Source organism: Crassostrea angulata, chromosome 10 (genome assembly GCF_025612915.1).
Source record: "Crassostrea angulata isolate pt1a10 chromosome 10, ASM2561291v2, whole genome shotgun sequence".
Classification (NCBI taxonomy): domain Eukaryota; kingdom Metazoa; phylum Mollusca; class Bivalvia; order Ostreida; family Ostreidae; genus Magallana; species Magallana angulata.
Genome location: NC_069120.1, coordinates 53750653 through 53765428, shown reverse-complemented (window position 1 = coordinate 53765428; position 14776 = coordinate 53750653). Strand labels below are relative to the sequence as shown.

General features: G+C 34.6%; 1 protein-coding gene across 1 annotated transcript; it reads left to right on the top strand.

The window, feature by feature from the left end:
- Positions 1-310: 310 nt before the first annotated feature.
- LOC128168060 (geranylgeranyl transferase type-2 subunit alpha-like) lies at positions 311-14225 on the top strand. Its single transcript, XM_052834148.1, has 12 exons — positions 311-377; positions 1314-1424; positions 3206-3330; positions 4425-4612; positions 4732-4929; positions 9191-9274; positions 9621-9703; positions 10054-10152; positions 12029-12281; positions 12508-12642; positions 12977-13249; positions 13362-14225. The coding sequence occupies exons 1-12, from the start codon at positions 375-377 to the stop codon at positions 13499-13501; spliced, it is 1692 nt and encodes a 563-aa protein (XP_052690108.1). The 5' UTR covers positions 311-374; the 3' UTR covers positions 13502-14225.
- Positions 14226-14776: the final 551 nt, after the last annotated feature.

Below are 14776 nucleotides of genomic sequence, written 5' to 3'. Positions count from 1 at the left end.
TATGAGAAAATCATTTCATGAATTCATTGCAATTCACATTTACAAATGTCCTTCTCGTTTTCAATAACAATGTACTTAAAGTACGATCCGTTGGGTGTTGAATCAAATTTATACTACAGTAGCCGATATGAAATTTCTTAGCTTGAAAAGTAAAACACGCCTGTTTATTGGTAACTTATTATAATTCATAGCCAGCCATATTCTTACATTATTTACAATTTGATTTTTGCTACATATTAATAGATTTAGTGTGTGTCTTATCAACATCTATTTATTTCCTTTATCGAATAGCTTAAAGGCTAGCCTAATATCGGAGCTCTTTTGTGTTTAAGAGGCGCCAAAAAAGCAAATTCCGCTGTCAAAGAACACTCGATATGGTAAATATATTATTTTTGGGTAAAATCATTCATTTTTTTTAGTATAAATGAAATAATTCATAAATTTCGATATTCAGTGTTTGAGTACCTATCACTGTATTGACTCTGTTATTAAACTACAGTGTAAATCCCATTTTATCTTAGAGGAAATTCGAACGTAGTTATATAAAAAGGGAGGGGGTATTTTTAATGACATGTAAATTTTTCCATGGTACACTAAGACAAACACTTACAAACGACCAATATGATGTGGTTTGAAGGATATATCATTGGTAAGCCGTTTACCATAATCTGTAAGACTTATTTTATATTCACTAAGTAAGACATGCTTCTGCTTTGGTATAGATAGATATTCCCAACGATTCTGAAGTTGCCCCTCCCCCTTTAAAAAGGATTTAAAAATCATCATTAAAGATCAATATTCTACAATTCTCAAAAGAAAGCAAATCGTGGACTTATGCCTGTATGGCTTCATACAGCATGTACGCAATGGTACAGTACGTACAGTACCCACCAAGTCCATGGAAAGATGTATAGATCTATAGAACACTATTTCAGTGCAATCTCTTACTTGGATATTCTTAATATGATGGGATTCAAAATCAATGAAGGATCTATAAATCACTGGGATTCCAGATTAAATCTGGGATTTCTGAGTGCAATTACCCAAATTCTTAAAGAATTTTTAAAACAAACAGATCTTAAAATTCATGCTATTTATGGTAACATAAGATGCGGTTTTTTTAAAATTAAAAAAAAATTCAAACTAATTATACCTGTTTAAAGTTAAATGTATTGCTACAATACAGTCAAAGTGTATTTTCATCTCCATTTGTTCTTAGTTTCTTTACACAATGGGTAATATTTACATTCAGATTCTGTGTTCTGGGTATGTGATACAATGTGTACACTAAGTTTACTTTGTGGTGTTTTCAGCATGGACGACTCAAGGTGAAGACCACTGCCCAACAGGAGGAAGCAAAGCGGAAAGAACGCGAGCAGAAACTGAAACTTTACACTGCCGCAACATCTGGGGCATTTAAAAAGGTCAGTAACAGCCGCATATATAAAATACACAATACAGGTAACTCGAGAAATCTTGAAGTCTGTGGGGCCAAAGATAAACTTTGAGAGATCAAGAGTTTGAGTTTTCAAGAATTCAAAATTTTCTAAGTTGAATGACAACATTTAAAATAAGTATGACCATATATTATGATTAAGGCATTCTAATGCTAATCTTACACATATCACATGCTATAAATAATACTAATTCAATATTTTCAGGTAAATATGCAATTCTGAATAAAATGAAAACTTTCAGGTTTCATGATACATGTATTTATTACACGTATTCTTTGTAAGATAAATAACATTCATGACATGAAAACAACATTTGATGTTGCTGTACTCTGCAAAGACATTTTAATATACCGGTACATGCAATGTATCAAACATTGATTGTTTAACTACTGGTACAAAATTTTTAAAAATAGATATGATGACATTGATGCATAGGGGGCTATATAGGGAAAAATCAGGACCAAATACTTCGAGCGATTAAGAACTTCCAAGTTTGAGCCATCAAGAGTACCGTAACATGTATATACAGCACTGCTGTATTTAATCGGTCATCATTTCCTGCAATATAAAATTGTATGCCTCCTAATACCATAAATACACACACACTCAGATACATGTACAGAGTGCCATATTTGATATGATGAAATTCATTAAAATTATCATTTTCTGAACACTTTTTACAACTTTATATATTTCCCGCAAAACCAAAAATTCTTCCTTTTTCTTTTGGTTTTGGGGGGGGGGGGGGACAGTGTATGGTTAAGAAATAAAGTACGAGTTTTTGTGAATGTTGCAGAATAACCTCCGAGGTCGAGAAATGTTATTTTGGAATATAAAAGCCGAGGCGTTAGCCAAGGCTTTTATATTTCAAACAACATTTCGAGACTGAGGAGGTTATCCTGCAACATTCACCAAAACAAGAACTTTTTTTCTATTCTAACAGCCCAGTATTTCTACAGATCGTTTCTCCTATAGAGAGATGATCTAGGTCATTTTGACGGCTGTTCCGTGAACAGCCCAGTATTTCTACAGATCGTTTCTCCTATAGAGAGATGATCTAGGTCATTTTGACGGCTGTTCCGTGTTACCCCAACGGTTTTTTTGTAATGTTTACATGTGTTTCGATCAAAGGAATGACATGCAGATGACAGACTTTTCCTTAGGACTTTAATGCTCTTCACTTATTTATAAAATATCTTTGAATCACATTCCTAATATTTTAAGGGCAATTTAATACGATTATTACTACTGCAAGTTATATATTTTATGTAAAAACATGCAGTGAAAATGTGCTAGGAAGGTCCTAGGAACAGCCGCATTGATCTCTTTAAAATAAAAATTGAGGCAATACACATCGTTTTGACTGGAAGTAACACATGAAATTGACATGGTTTTAAAACTTTTTACGGTTTGAAGTTGTACTTCCATGATCAGTGCGAGACAAATATGTATTTCTGATCTGATAATTTACTGATGACGTTCGTGGTATATTGGAGAATAATGTTAGCGGCATCTCTTTGATCTCGGCAATAACTATAGTAGAATTATAAATAAATGAAGGAGGGAGGGAGCAAACTCAACATTGGACATCTTTGCTAGTGGCATGAACCTGGCATCATTTTGGTTTACAAAGTGTAATGAATAACTGTATCTGCTGTTAATCTAACAAACTATGATACTTGGATGAAATGGATGATTATCTTTCTTTGGGAAAGTTTATGATATATGATATAAAAATATTTTTCTAGCGACTAAATGGAGAATTTGATGAGGAGGGACTGAAGCTTACAGGGGAAATTCTGTCTGTGAATCCAGACTTCTATTCACTATGGAATTACCGCAAAGAAATCTTCTTGTTCATGAAGGACAACAAGTAAGTTAACTTCTTCCTCAGGAATTATATTAGAGAGGTTGAGATTTCCAACGTGTACGGGAACAAGGGGAATCACCTAAATTCTTCACGTATTATGTCATCAGTTTTTGTGACGACATGGTTTCTACATGTTCTCTAAACTTGTCGTCTACACGTAAGTACAAACGTGTAGCTTTTTACAAAAAATAAAATCTTATTGATGAGGGATTGTATTCTTCTGATACATTATATAGATTTTTAAACTTCATTTGCATGAAAGTTGATAAGAAATTTACCATTTATTTGGAATAAACTAAATAAATTCATGTCATAAAACTGCGTCGATTTACGTACACGTTTATATCCTACAGGTTAAGAAATCTCAACTGATGAATTATAAAAACGTGTACGTGTAGTTTTAACACACGTATGCATACCCATACACATTATAAATTCCAACCTCTCTAATAGCAGACATTTTACACAATAATTACCTGACAGGTATGAAATGCTTTAATTATGTATGGTGCTATTATACAATTGAAAAAAATCTGTATACCAGTATACAGTGTATGTATATTGTGTTACTGTTGTGTCACTGTTCAGTGTTTTGTTACTGTTGTGACTGTTGTCACAGAGAGTTGCCTGCCTAAATGAATTATACCAAAATCTAACAATCTCTGTAAATAATAACCAGTACACAAGCTAACTTATGATCACTTCTTATATAGACTCTCATTATTATTGCTGATGTACACAAGATTATTATTCATTATATCAAGTCATGCAGAAATATCCACATTAACAGTACATGTAGTTAATTTGTGGCAACTGGGTTTAAAAGTACATGTAGTTGAGTGTTTGGTGACTGCGGTTTAACAATACATGTAGTCGAGTTTGTGGTGACTGGGGTTTAACAATACATGTAGTTGAGTTTGTGGTGACTTCTGTTTAACAGTACATGTATTGTAGTTGAGTTTGTGGTGACTGCGATTTAACAGTACATGTAGCTGAGTTTGTGGTGACTGCGGTTTAACAGTACATGTAGTTGAGTTTGTGTTGACTATGGTGTAACAATACATGTAGTTGAGTTTGTGATGACTGCGGTGTTACAGGGAGACAGAGTTTGTACAGAAGCTGATGCAGGATGAGCTCGGATTCCTCGAGTCTTGTCTCAAGGTCAACCCAAAGTCGTACGGCGCCTGGCACCACCGCAGCTTCATCCTGGAGAACATGCCACACCCCGACTGGGAGCGAGAACTCCAGCTCTGTAACACCTTCCTTGAGTATGACGAGAGAAACTGTGAGTTATTGCCTATCTTAACAACATTGTACTCCTTCATATCCACTAGATGTATTAAAAACTTTATGTATTAGCAATATTTCAGTGCTTAAGTTTTACTTTCCTGGTTTTATTTACAGTTCACTGTTGGGATTATCGACGATTCGTGGTCCTATCCTCGGATGTAGATTTAGAACAGGAGCTTGCGTACACAACAGAGAAAATACAGACCAACTTTTCCAATTATTCGTCGTGGCATTACCGCAGTAAACTACTTCCTGTTATCTTCCCTGACCCTACCCACCCTGTCAGAGTGCAGGAGGACATCTTGTTACAGGGTAAGCTGGTCCTACCTTAAGGTGCCTCACAACACCTTGAAATAGTTTCTCAAATCAGCAGAAAATTACTTGATTATGATAGAAAGCATGATGGATAAGAAGTTTATATGTCAAATAGGCAAAAAAATGTGCAATTTTAGATAAAAAATGATATTTTCAAAAATTTCATTCAGTCAACACGCAGGGGTGTTAAGGAAGCATATGGAATCTGAGTTACATGTAATTCCGTGAAATCACAAATCTTAGTTATTATGTACATATTCAAATATATAAGCAACGAAACGTAGACCAAAAACAAATAAAAGATACTGAAGACAATTTTCGCCAGAAATTAGTTTGTATTACGTAGATTTACACATTGATGACGTCATGACTAAAAGTTGAATGCCATGTGAATTTGATCGGAAAGCATTGTAAACAAATTCAAAATATAACTAATCTAAGAACTCTAATAAAGTATTGTGGTGTGATTTATTGAGAATTGAACATAAGAATACTGGGGGAGATGTTAGTTTCATCAATCATTCGCTAAAAGGTATGTAAATTTGCTTTTATTTCTCGGCCAGGCTTTCCTCTGTCGTTGTTTACGATATAAAAATCCAACTAGAACAACACTACCCCGTGTATATTGAACTTGAAATTTTATACGTATCGTTAGTTTGATCAATGCTTTAATTGCAAAGTGCTGCTAGAATCCCATATTGTGTGTTGTTTTAATGCAATTTGCTGTTTTCCGTGCAAACTTTATAAATGTTGGGAAGGTTTTACGAGAACCGGATGAATAACTTTTTAATAAGGAAATACATAGGATTCTAGCAGCGGTTTTGATTAAACGGAGATGTTTTGCCTTCACTTGGTATTTTTATTTTATTTTGGAAACCGCGGGGTAGTGTTGTTCTATCTCATTTTATGTGAAGGAATATACGTAAGCTATTTATAGTTGTCACGTGATAATGCACCAATGTGGCAGTTATGTATTACCCGATTTTATTGCACTGACATCTATTTTAAAGGATAATACTAAGTTTTTGATCTTATTCAAAATAATTATTTAATTTCACGATTTTGAATACAACAAGGGTTTTTAGCTCACCGAGACGAAGTCAGGGGGAGCTTATGCTACACCCTGGGCATCGGCGTCGGTGTCGGCGTCGGCGTCGGCATCCGGACCTGGTTAAAGTTTTTGTTGCAGGTCCTGTATCTAAGCTATTACTTGTCCTATCTTCACCAAACTTGCATGGATGATGCATCTGGACTTACATATGGACTTGAAAGACTTGAATGCTGAATCTGAGTCCTAAATTTCAGATGCTGGAGGAGGTTATGGTTGTTGGACCAGGTTAAAGTTTTTGTTGCAGGTGCCCTTTGATAGCAATATCTAAGTTACTGCAGGTCCGTACTTCACTAAACTTGCATGGATGGTGTGTCTTATGATACTGATGCACCAGACAGGCTTGAGTGCTGAATCTGAGCTATAGGTTTTGGATGCTGGAGGAGGATAAGGTTTTTGGAGCAGGTTAAAGTTTTTGTTGCAGGTGCCCTTTGATAGCAATATCTAAGTTGCTGCAGGTCCGTACTTCACTAAACTTGCATGGATGGTGTGTCTTATGATACTGATGCACCAGACAGGCTTGAGTGCTGAATCTGAGCTATAGGTTTCGGATGCTGGAGGAGGTTAAGGTTTTTAGAGCTGGTTAAAGTTTTTGTTGCAGGTGCCCTCTGATGATTATATCTTAGTTACTACTTATCCTAACTTCACCAGACTTCCATGGATGGTGCGTCTTATGATACTGATGCACCAGACAGGCTTGAATGCTGAATCTGAGCCATAGGTTTCGGATGCTGGAGGAGGTTAAGGTTTTTAGAGCTGGTTAAAGTGTTTGAAACAGGTGCCCTCTGATGATTATATCTTAGTTATTACTTGTCTTAACTTCACCAGACTTCCATGGATGATGCATCTTATGATACTGATGCACCTGACAGGCTTGAATGCTGAGTCTGAGCCATAGGTTTCAGATGCTGGATATGGTTAAGTTTTTTGGAACAGGTCACATGTTTAATAGATAATAGTACTATATTAAACTTGCATAGTTGATTAAACTGTAATATGAATGAATCACAGAGGAAGCTTCAGATGCAGAGCTTGATCTCCATTATCAAGGATGCTAAAAAATATATCTTAGTTATTACATGTCCTAACTTCACCAAACTTGAATGGATGGTGTGTCATATGATACAGACGCACCTGACAGGCATGGATGTTGAATCTAAGCCAAAGGTTGCGGATGCTTGAGCAGGTAAAGGTTTTAATTGCTAGTGCCCTCTGATGATGATATCTTAGTTATTACTGGTCTGAACTTCACCAAACTTGCATGGAGATGCCTCTTATGTATACTGATGCACCTGACAGGCTTGAATGCTGAATCTGAGCCATAGGTTTCGGATGCTGGATGAGGTTTAGTTTTTTTGGAACAGATCACATGTTTTATAGATGATCGCTTGCATAGTTGATTTAATTTTATTATAAATGAAACGCAGAGGTTGCTTCAGATGCAGAGCCTGATCTCCATTATCAAGGATGCTAAAGAAATCTCCTACCTCACTCAAACCTGCTCGATAGATAGATGTGTTTGTTGATAAATGATATAACATGATTCCTATGATATAGTATTGTATGGTATGAAACAATATTGTTAAATATGATACTATACAAATATAGCCCTTTCATGAGGTCGATCCATGGATATATCAACTTCACAGAAAAGCATATCGACCGAGCACGAAGTGCGAGGTCGATATGCTTTTCTGTGAAGTCGATATATCTATGGATTGACCGAGTGAAAGGGCTACATTCGTTATATAATTTTCCAAAGAAGAATTGGCAAGATTAAAACAAAATTATTTCTATATTTAGAAAGTACAGGTCAATCTGAGTTTTTAAAGCTTATTTTTAGAAAGTACAGGTCAATCTGAGTTTTTAAAGCTTATTTTTAGAAAGTACAGGTCAATCTGCATTTTTATACTTTGACACGTGATGTCAAAAGAACCAATGATATACTTCGTTACAATGCATGAAAATAATACAATATAATATCATATGTAATATTATAAAAAGTTATATGATACGATATGATATGTTACATTTTTTTTTTATTTTTTATGTTATGATATTGTATCATGATATCGTTATGCATAGTATTGTATTTTATGATACAATATTGTATAATATTATATTGTATTATTAATTTATTATTTTATCACATGATACTATTACATAAGATATTGCAAAATATATATATCCTATGATACAATATTGTATATTCTATAATAATGTATCATATGATATTGTATAATATAATACTAGTTTCTGTTATATAGAGTTATATCACATGAAATTGTATAAAATGATACTGTAATATTTTATAATATTGTATCATATGATATTATATAATATGATATTGGTTTATAATATGATATATTATGACATCACATGAAATTGTATTGTATGATATTGTAAAATATATTATTGTATCATATGATACAATATGTATGATATTATATTGTATTATATAATATTTTACTTTTTCACATAATATTGTATCATTTGATGTGATACAATGTTGTATCAAATTATATTGTATCATATGATACAATATCATATTATGTATCAAATATGATACAGTATCATACTATATCATACTATATTATACAATATAATATCATATGTTTCAATGTTATGATGTATTATGTAATATGATATTGTAATATAATACTTTTATGTTTTATATATTATGAAATTGTATTATGTGATCAAATACAATAACGTATAACACAATACAATGTCATATCATATGTTATATCATATCTCATCATTGTTTATTATAGTATTTTATTGTATTATATGATATATGTTGTAAATATGATAGGATGCAATATTTAATTTTATATTACTGGATTGATTAACATATGAACATATGATTATCATACAATTTTTTAACAGATGATATACGATATTGTGTCAAAACAGAATCCATGAATATCCAAGATCATAAAGTATGATTTTCATTTAATATGATAAAGGTGGTCTCATAAAGGTGAAGTCTCATAAGGGTGATGTCTCGTCTCGGTGAGCTTTGTAATCTGTGATTACCTATGTTTATTTTTTGTTTGTAAGTTATAAAAGTATACATAAAATTGTGTTAATTATTAACTTGTACATATCTTGTGCTAATGAACTTTGCTGTTATTTTTTTTATCACAGAACATGAAACAGTACAGAATGCCATATTCACTGATCCTGATGACCAGAGTGCTTGGTTCTACCACAGGTGGCTGCTGGGAAGGGGTAAGGTTGATAAGGGGAGGTAGAGTTTGTTGTTGAGGGGTAAGACTGAAGGGGAGGGGTTAGATTGTTGGAGAGGGGTAAGGTGTTTTTAGAGGGATAATATTGCTGGGGACAGGTAAAACTGTTGGGGAGGGGTAAAACTTGTAGGGATAATGCTATTTGGGGAAGCTTTTTATTCTTTCAAAATTTAATAATATAATTCAAAAGATAACTCTTTCATCCGATGCAGAATGATTCGTTTCAGATGTTTATTTTAAGGATCTCACACTGACATATAATGACAAAATTGAATCTTCAAGTTAATTTCTGCTAATTTGGTATTGAGTCTTCTATTGAACTTTTGCAGGGAGGAAAAAACTGCAGATAAGTTGTGTTCATGCATCGCGTAAAACCAACCAGGTTCTAGTGCTGCTCACCAACTACATACAGGTAAACTCTCAGAATGGCTCACACCTTTATTCATGAATAAGTGAAAAGACACATACATTGTGTGCTTAGGTATATTTACCTCTAAAGTACATGAATGCATGTTCACAGTGCCAGAAACTTTAACTCTCTGATTGTCAAAATTATTCTTCATTCAACTGACACATGATTCATTACAACAATTTTTTGTGTGTGTGTTTTTAGTAAAGTTTCTGATAAATGAGATTATATAAGATCCTAGATAACAAACCTGGCTGTTCTTATTTAATTACCTGAGGTCTTGCAGAGGTATACCATGAAAGCAAATATTGTTGACAATTGTTTTAATATTGAATTATTGGCTCCGTTACTAGGTAAATCATGGTCATCAGTTGTCAGTGAACATCAACAGTAGCCCAGTTACAGGGGAATGGAGGAATGTCACCGGTACCAATAGCTACAGTATTATATGGGTAAGTGCAGCAATACATGTACTTACCAATAGTTACAGTATTTTATTGACAAGTGTAGAAATACATACCAATAGCTACATTTTATATGGGTAATTGTAGCAATAGCTACAGTATTATATGGGAAGTGTTGCAATACAAACCAATAGCTACAGTATTATATGGGAAGTGTTGCAATACAAACCAATTGCTACAGTATTATATGGGTAAGTGTTGCAATACAAACCAATAGCTACAGTATTATATGGGTAAGTGTTGCAATACAAACCAATAGCCACAGTATTATATTGGTAAGTGTAGCAGTACAAACAAATACCTACAGTATTATATGGGTAAGTGTTGCAATACAAACCAATTGCTACAGTATTATATGGGTAAGTGTTGCAATACAAACCAATAGCTACAGTATTATATGTGTAAGTGTTGCAATGGCTACAGTATTATATGGGTAAGTGTTGCAATGGCTACAGTATTATATGGGTAAGTGTTGCAATGGCTACAGTATTATATGGGTAAGTGTTGCAATGGCTACAGTATTATATGGGTAAGTGTTGCAATTGCTACAGTATAATATGGGTAAGTGTTGCAATACAAACCAATAGCTACAGTATTATATGGGTAAGTGTTGCAATGGCTACAGTATTATATGGGTAAGTGTTGCAATGGCTACAGTATTATATGGGTAAGTGTTGCAATTGCTACAGTATTATATGGGTAAGTGTTGCAATGGCTACAGTATTATATGGGTAAGTGTTGCAATTGCTACAGTATTATATGGGTAAGTGTTGCAATACAAACCAATAGCTACAGTATTATATGGGTAAGTGTTGCAATGGCTACAGTATTATATGGGTAAGTGTTGCAATGGCTACAGTATTATATGGGTAAGTGTTGCAATTGCTACAGTATTATATGGGTAAGTGTTGCAATGGCTACAGTATTATATGGGTAAGTGTTGCAATGGCTACAGTATTATATGGGTAAGTGTTGCAATTGCTACAGTATTATATGGGTAAGTGTTGCAATGGCTACAGTATTATATGGGTAAGTGTTGCAATGGCTACAGTATTATATGGGTAAGTGTTGCAATTGCTACAGTATTATATGGGTAAGTGTTGCAATTGCTACAGTATTATATGGGTAAGTGTTGCAATTGCTACAGTATTATATGGGTAAGTGTAGCAATACAAACCAATAGCTACAGTATTATATGGGTAAGTGTTGCAATGGCTACAGTATTATATGGGTGAGTATAACAGTACAAGCCAATAACTCTCATTTCAGCATGTGTTGATGCTAAAAGGTATTTTTTGATACATGTAGATAGGTTTTATAAGGGAAAGAAAATGCCCTGTATCATGTATGTGTACATAAAGAAACCAGATAATGATATATGTGGACTATATATGAGGTGTTGATATCTGTAGACCCTGACATTCATTGATATCCATAGATCCTGACACACTTTGATATCTGTAGATCCTGGCACACACTAATATCTGTAGATTCTGACACACACTAATATCTGTAGATTCTGACACACACTAATATCTGTAGATTCTGACACACACTAATATCCATAGATTCTGACACACACTAATATCCATAGATCCTGACACACACTAATATCTGTAGATTCTGACACACACTAATATCTGTAGATCCTGGCACACACTAATATCTGTAGATTCTGACACACACTAATATCTGTAGATTCTGACACACACTGATAAGTTGATATTTGTAAATCCTAACATGTTGATATCTGATACACATTCATTTTTGTAAATCCTGGCATGTTGATATCAGACACTTTTTCATATCTGTAGATCCTGACACACTTTGATATCTGTAGATACCGATATGTTGTTATTTGTAGATCCTGACAGTGAAGGATGGTTTTCCTGGGGGTGAGGATTTGTCTATAGGGGTGACCCTTCTCACTGAGTCTGACTGCACCCAGTTCTCTCAGGGCCTACAGCTTGCCGAAGGTCAGGACGAAGCGTGGACCATGGCGAGTTACAAGGCAGGGACTCGGTTCAGCATCGAGCTGAGTGCGGCAGCCAGCTCAACCATGGAGAAAGAACTGGAGGCGATCCAAGAACTTCACTCAGTGGAGCCAGAAAATAAATGTAGGTCAATGTACAGATATCAGGTCTGAAGACATGCATTCCTTTTGATTGATTAATGTATTGTTGAATCCAAAACAATCTTACATTTGATAAGTACTGGTATTTGGTCATTTAAGGATTACAAATATTCTCGATATATTTTTATTTACACTCTGCCTGTGAACTCCTCCTTAATTAAAGGTTCCTCATTGTGCCCAATTATTCACCAATGATTGCTTCTATATAGGGGTACTGCTGACCCTGCTCTACTTAATGAAGGCCATTGACCCAGTTCATGAGAAGTACCAGGATGACATCACTGAGGCCATAGAGAAGCTGACAGCAGTGGACTCCAAGAGAAAAGCATTCTATAGGGATCTCAGTAAGTTCCATATACTACTATGCTTTTGATGTTTGTAATGTTTATGCTTCATATATTGTGAAGTCTTAGCAAGTTTCTAATACTGTTATGCTTTTGATGTACCAGTATTTGTAATGTGTATGCTTCATATATCATGAAGTCTTGTTTTTTTATTCATTTGTAAGGTTATGCTTTAAATACTGTGAAGTATTCCTCAATTTGTTTAATGCAACTATAAGTGAAATTGTGACATATACCCAGTAATGTTTCAGTTGAATGTGATACGACACTTTGGTCAACCTTGTACTGGTTAAGAGTTGATTTATTTTTCTCACAACTTTACTTGGTTTTACAGAAAGTAAGTTCATGATGGAGAAGGTTCTTGATGTACAGGATGTGAACACCCGTGACATGACCTTGAGTGGCCTTGACCTGACCTCTCTGTGTCACACTGAGTGGATGGTGCTGGTTCAGGAGCTTGATGTGTCACAGAACCACCTGACCTCCCTCAAACCCCTCGGTAACCTGCCTTGTCTCGTAGTCCTTATTGCCAATAACAATGACATCGACTCAGTGGAGGGTCTTCAACATTGTAAACAGCTCAAAAAGCTTCATCTTCAGAAAAATGGTGGGTATCGATTAATATTACGGTCAAATAAAAAAAATTAAAAATTTTATTATTTCAGTCTCCTGCTTAATATCTATTTAAATGTATGATTCAGCAGTTTTTCCCCTTACAGCTTTACGAACAGTTCAAGCCTTCAGTACCCTCTCCTCTCTCCCGTTAGAGGATGTGAATGTATCGGGGAATCCGTTGTGCAATATTGAGAACTACACTGAGGCCCTGAAGGCGATTCTTCCAGCCCTTGCCCCAAGCTGAGGGCAATATTTCTTGCTTTTGCCCCGAGCTGAGGGCGAATCTGTCACAGCTGTTGGTGTCAAAGATTTGGTGCTCCTCTTGGTTTCACTGAGCAAGACTGGTGACAATGTGATATATTGACTATTTATGGACCAATAGATTTTATAATGTTATAAAATTACATTTTATGTAGACATTTCGTTTCACACATTATGTTATACCACAGTCCCTTTTCAACTGGCCAATATTTTACTATTAGTGGCTTAATTAACTTCAACAGACTGCAAAAGCATATGTATTTGTTTAGTAAATTCATTTTTCTGTTGCTAATTGATATATAGCATGTGTTAATGTGTTCTAGTATTTAGTATGCCCACTTGGTTGACTGAAAGTATGTAAATGTACAATCATGTATCTGTAATTTCTTGGTTATGTGATATTTTATATACAATGCTACATATACTGTATACAGGATTATTTTCGCCCGTGTTAATTTCGCCTTTCTTTACTTGCAAACGGTTCCACCCCGTCTTTAATTCGCCTATATAAAATTGTGATAAAAGAGAGACAATTTGAGACATTGGAATTCACTCAGTCTTGATTTAGCCCGCTGACAATGAGGGCAAAAGGGGCGAAAATAAAACAGGGTCAAATATTTCCCTGTATACAGTATGTAAACGAGGCCAGATGTTTCTTGCTAGTGCAATATATAGATAGGAATAAACACAATTATTGATGACTCAAAGTTTTCTCTTTTTGCTTTTTAAATTAAAGTATGATAGCAATATTGAATATGCAATAATTTTGGAAAAGATGCAACATAGTCTGAAAAAAATTTTAAACAAAAGAAGCATGATCATTGCATAATTTAATATCCGAGTTGTTTTGTCTGTAGTCAAAGCACTTGAAACCCTGATTTGCATCTCCAGTAGAAGTTGTCTGATGTACGCTTAAGTCTTATTATCTTGGTATAGAAATAATCAAAACACAAAGTTTTCAAAACAGAGAAATTTTCACGTTGAATTTCCCTGCATTACCATGATTTCAAAAGCCAACAGCTTGGTCAAAAGTTTGGTGCATATAATACAGCTGAACTATGTTTATTCCCTATTTCAGGCCCAAAGTGGGGGTGTGTATTAAACACCACTGCGCATTATAAATGGCAAAATATGGTAATTAGAATTTCAACCAGTTCTTCTTCCTGATTGAGAACAGACAGTTGTGTGTATCACCCTTGGTGTAAAAATATATCAAACTTGTTTTTATCATGGAACCAACCATTTCATGTGTTTGCAG

What these genes read in the sequence shown, in the direction of transcription:
- LOC128168060 (XM_052834148.1), top strand. An exon ending in CATCTGGGGCATTTAAAAAG is followed by an intron (nt 1,425 to 3,205) that starts GTCAGTAACAGC and finishes ATATTTTTCTAG; the next exon opens with CGACTAAATGGAGAATTTGA. An exon ending in GGAGGACATCTTGTTACAGG is followed by an intron (nt 4,930 to 9,190) that starts GTAAGCTGGTCC and finishes TTTTTATCACAG; the next exon opens with AACATGAAACAGTACAGAAT.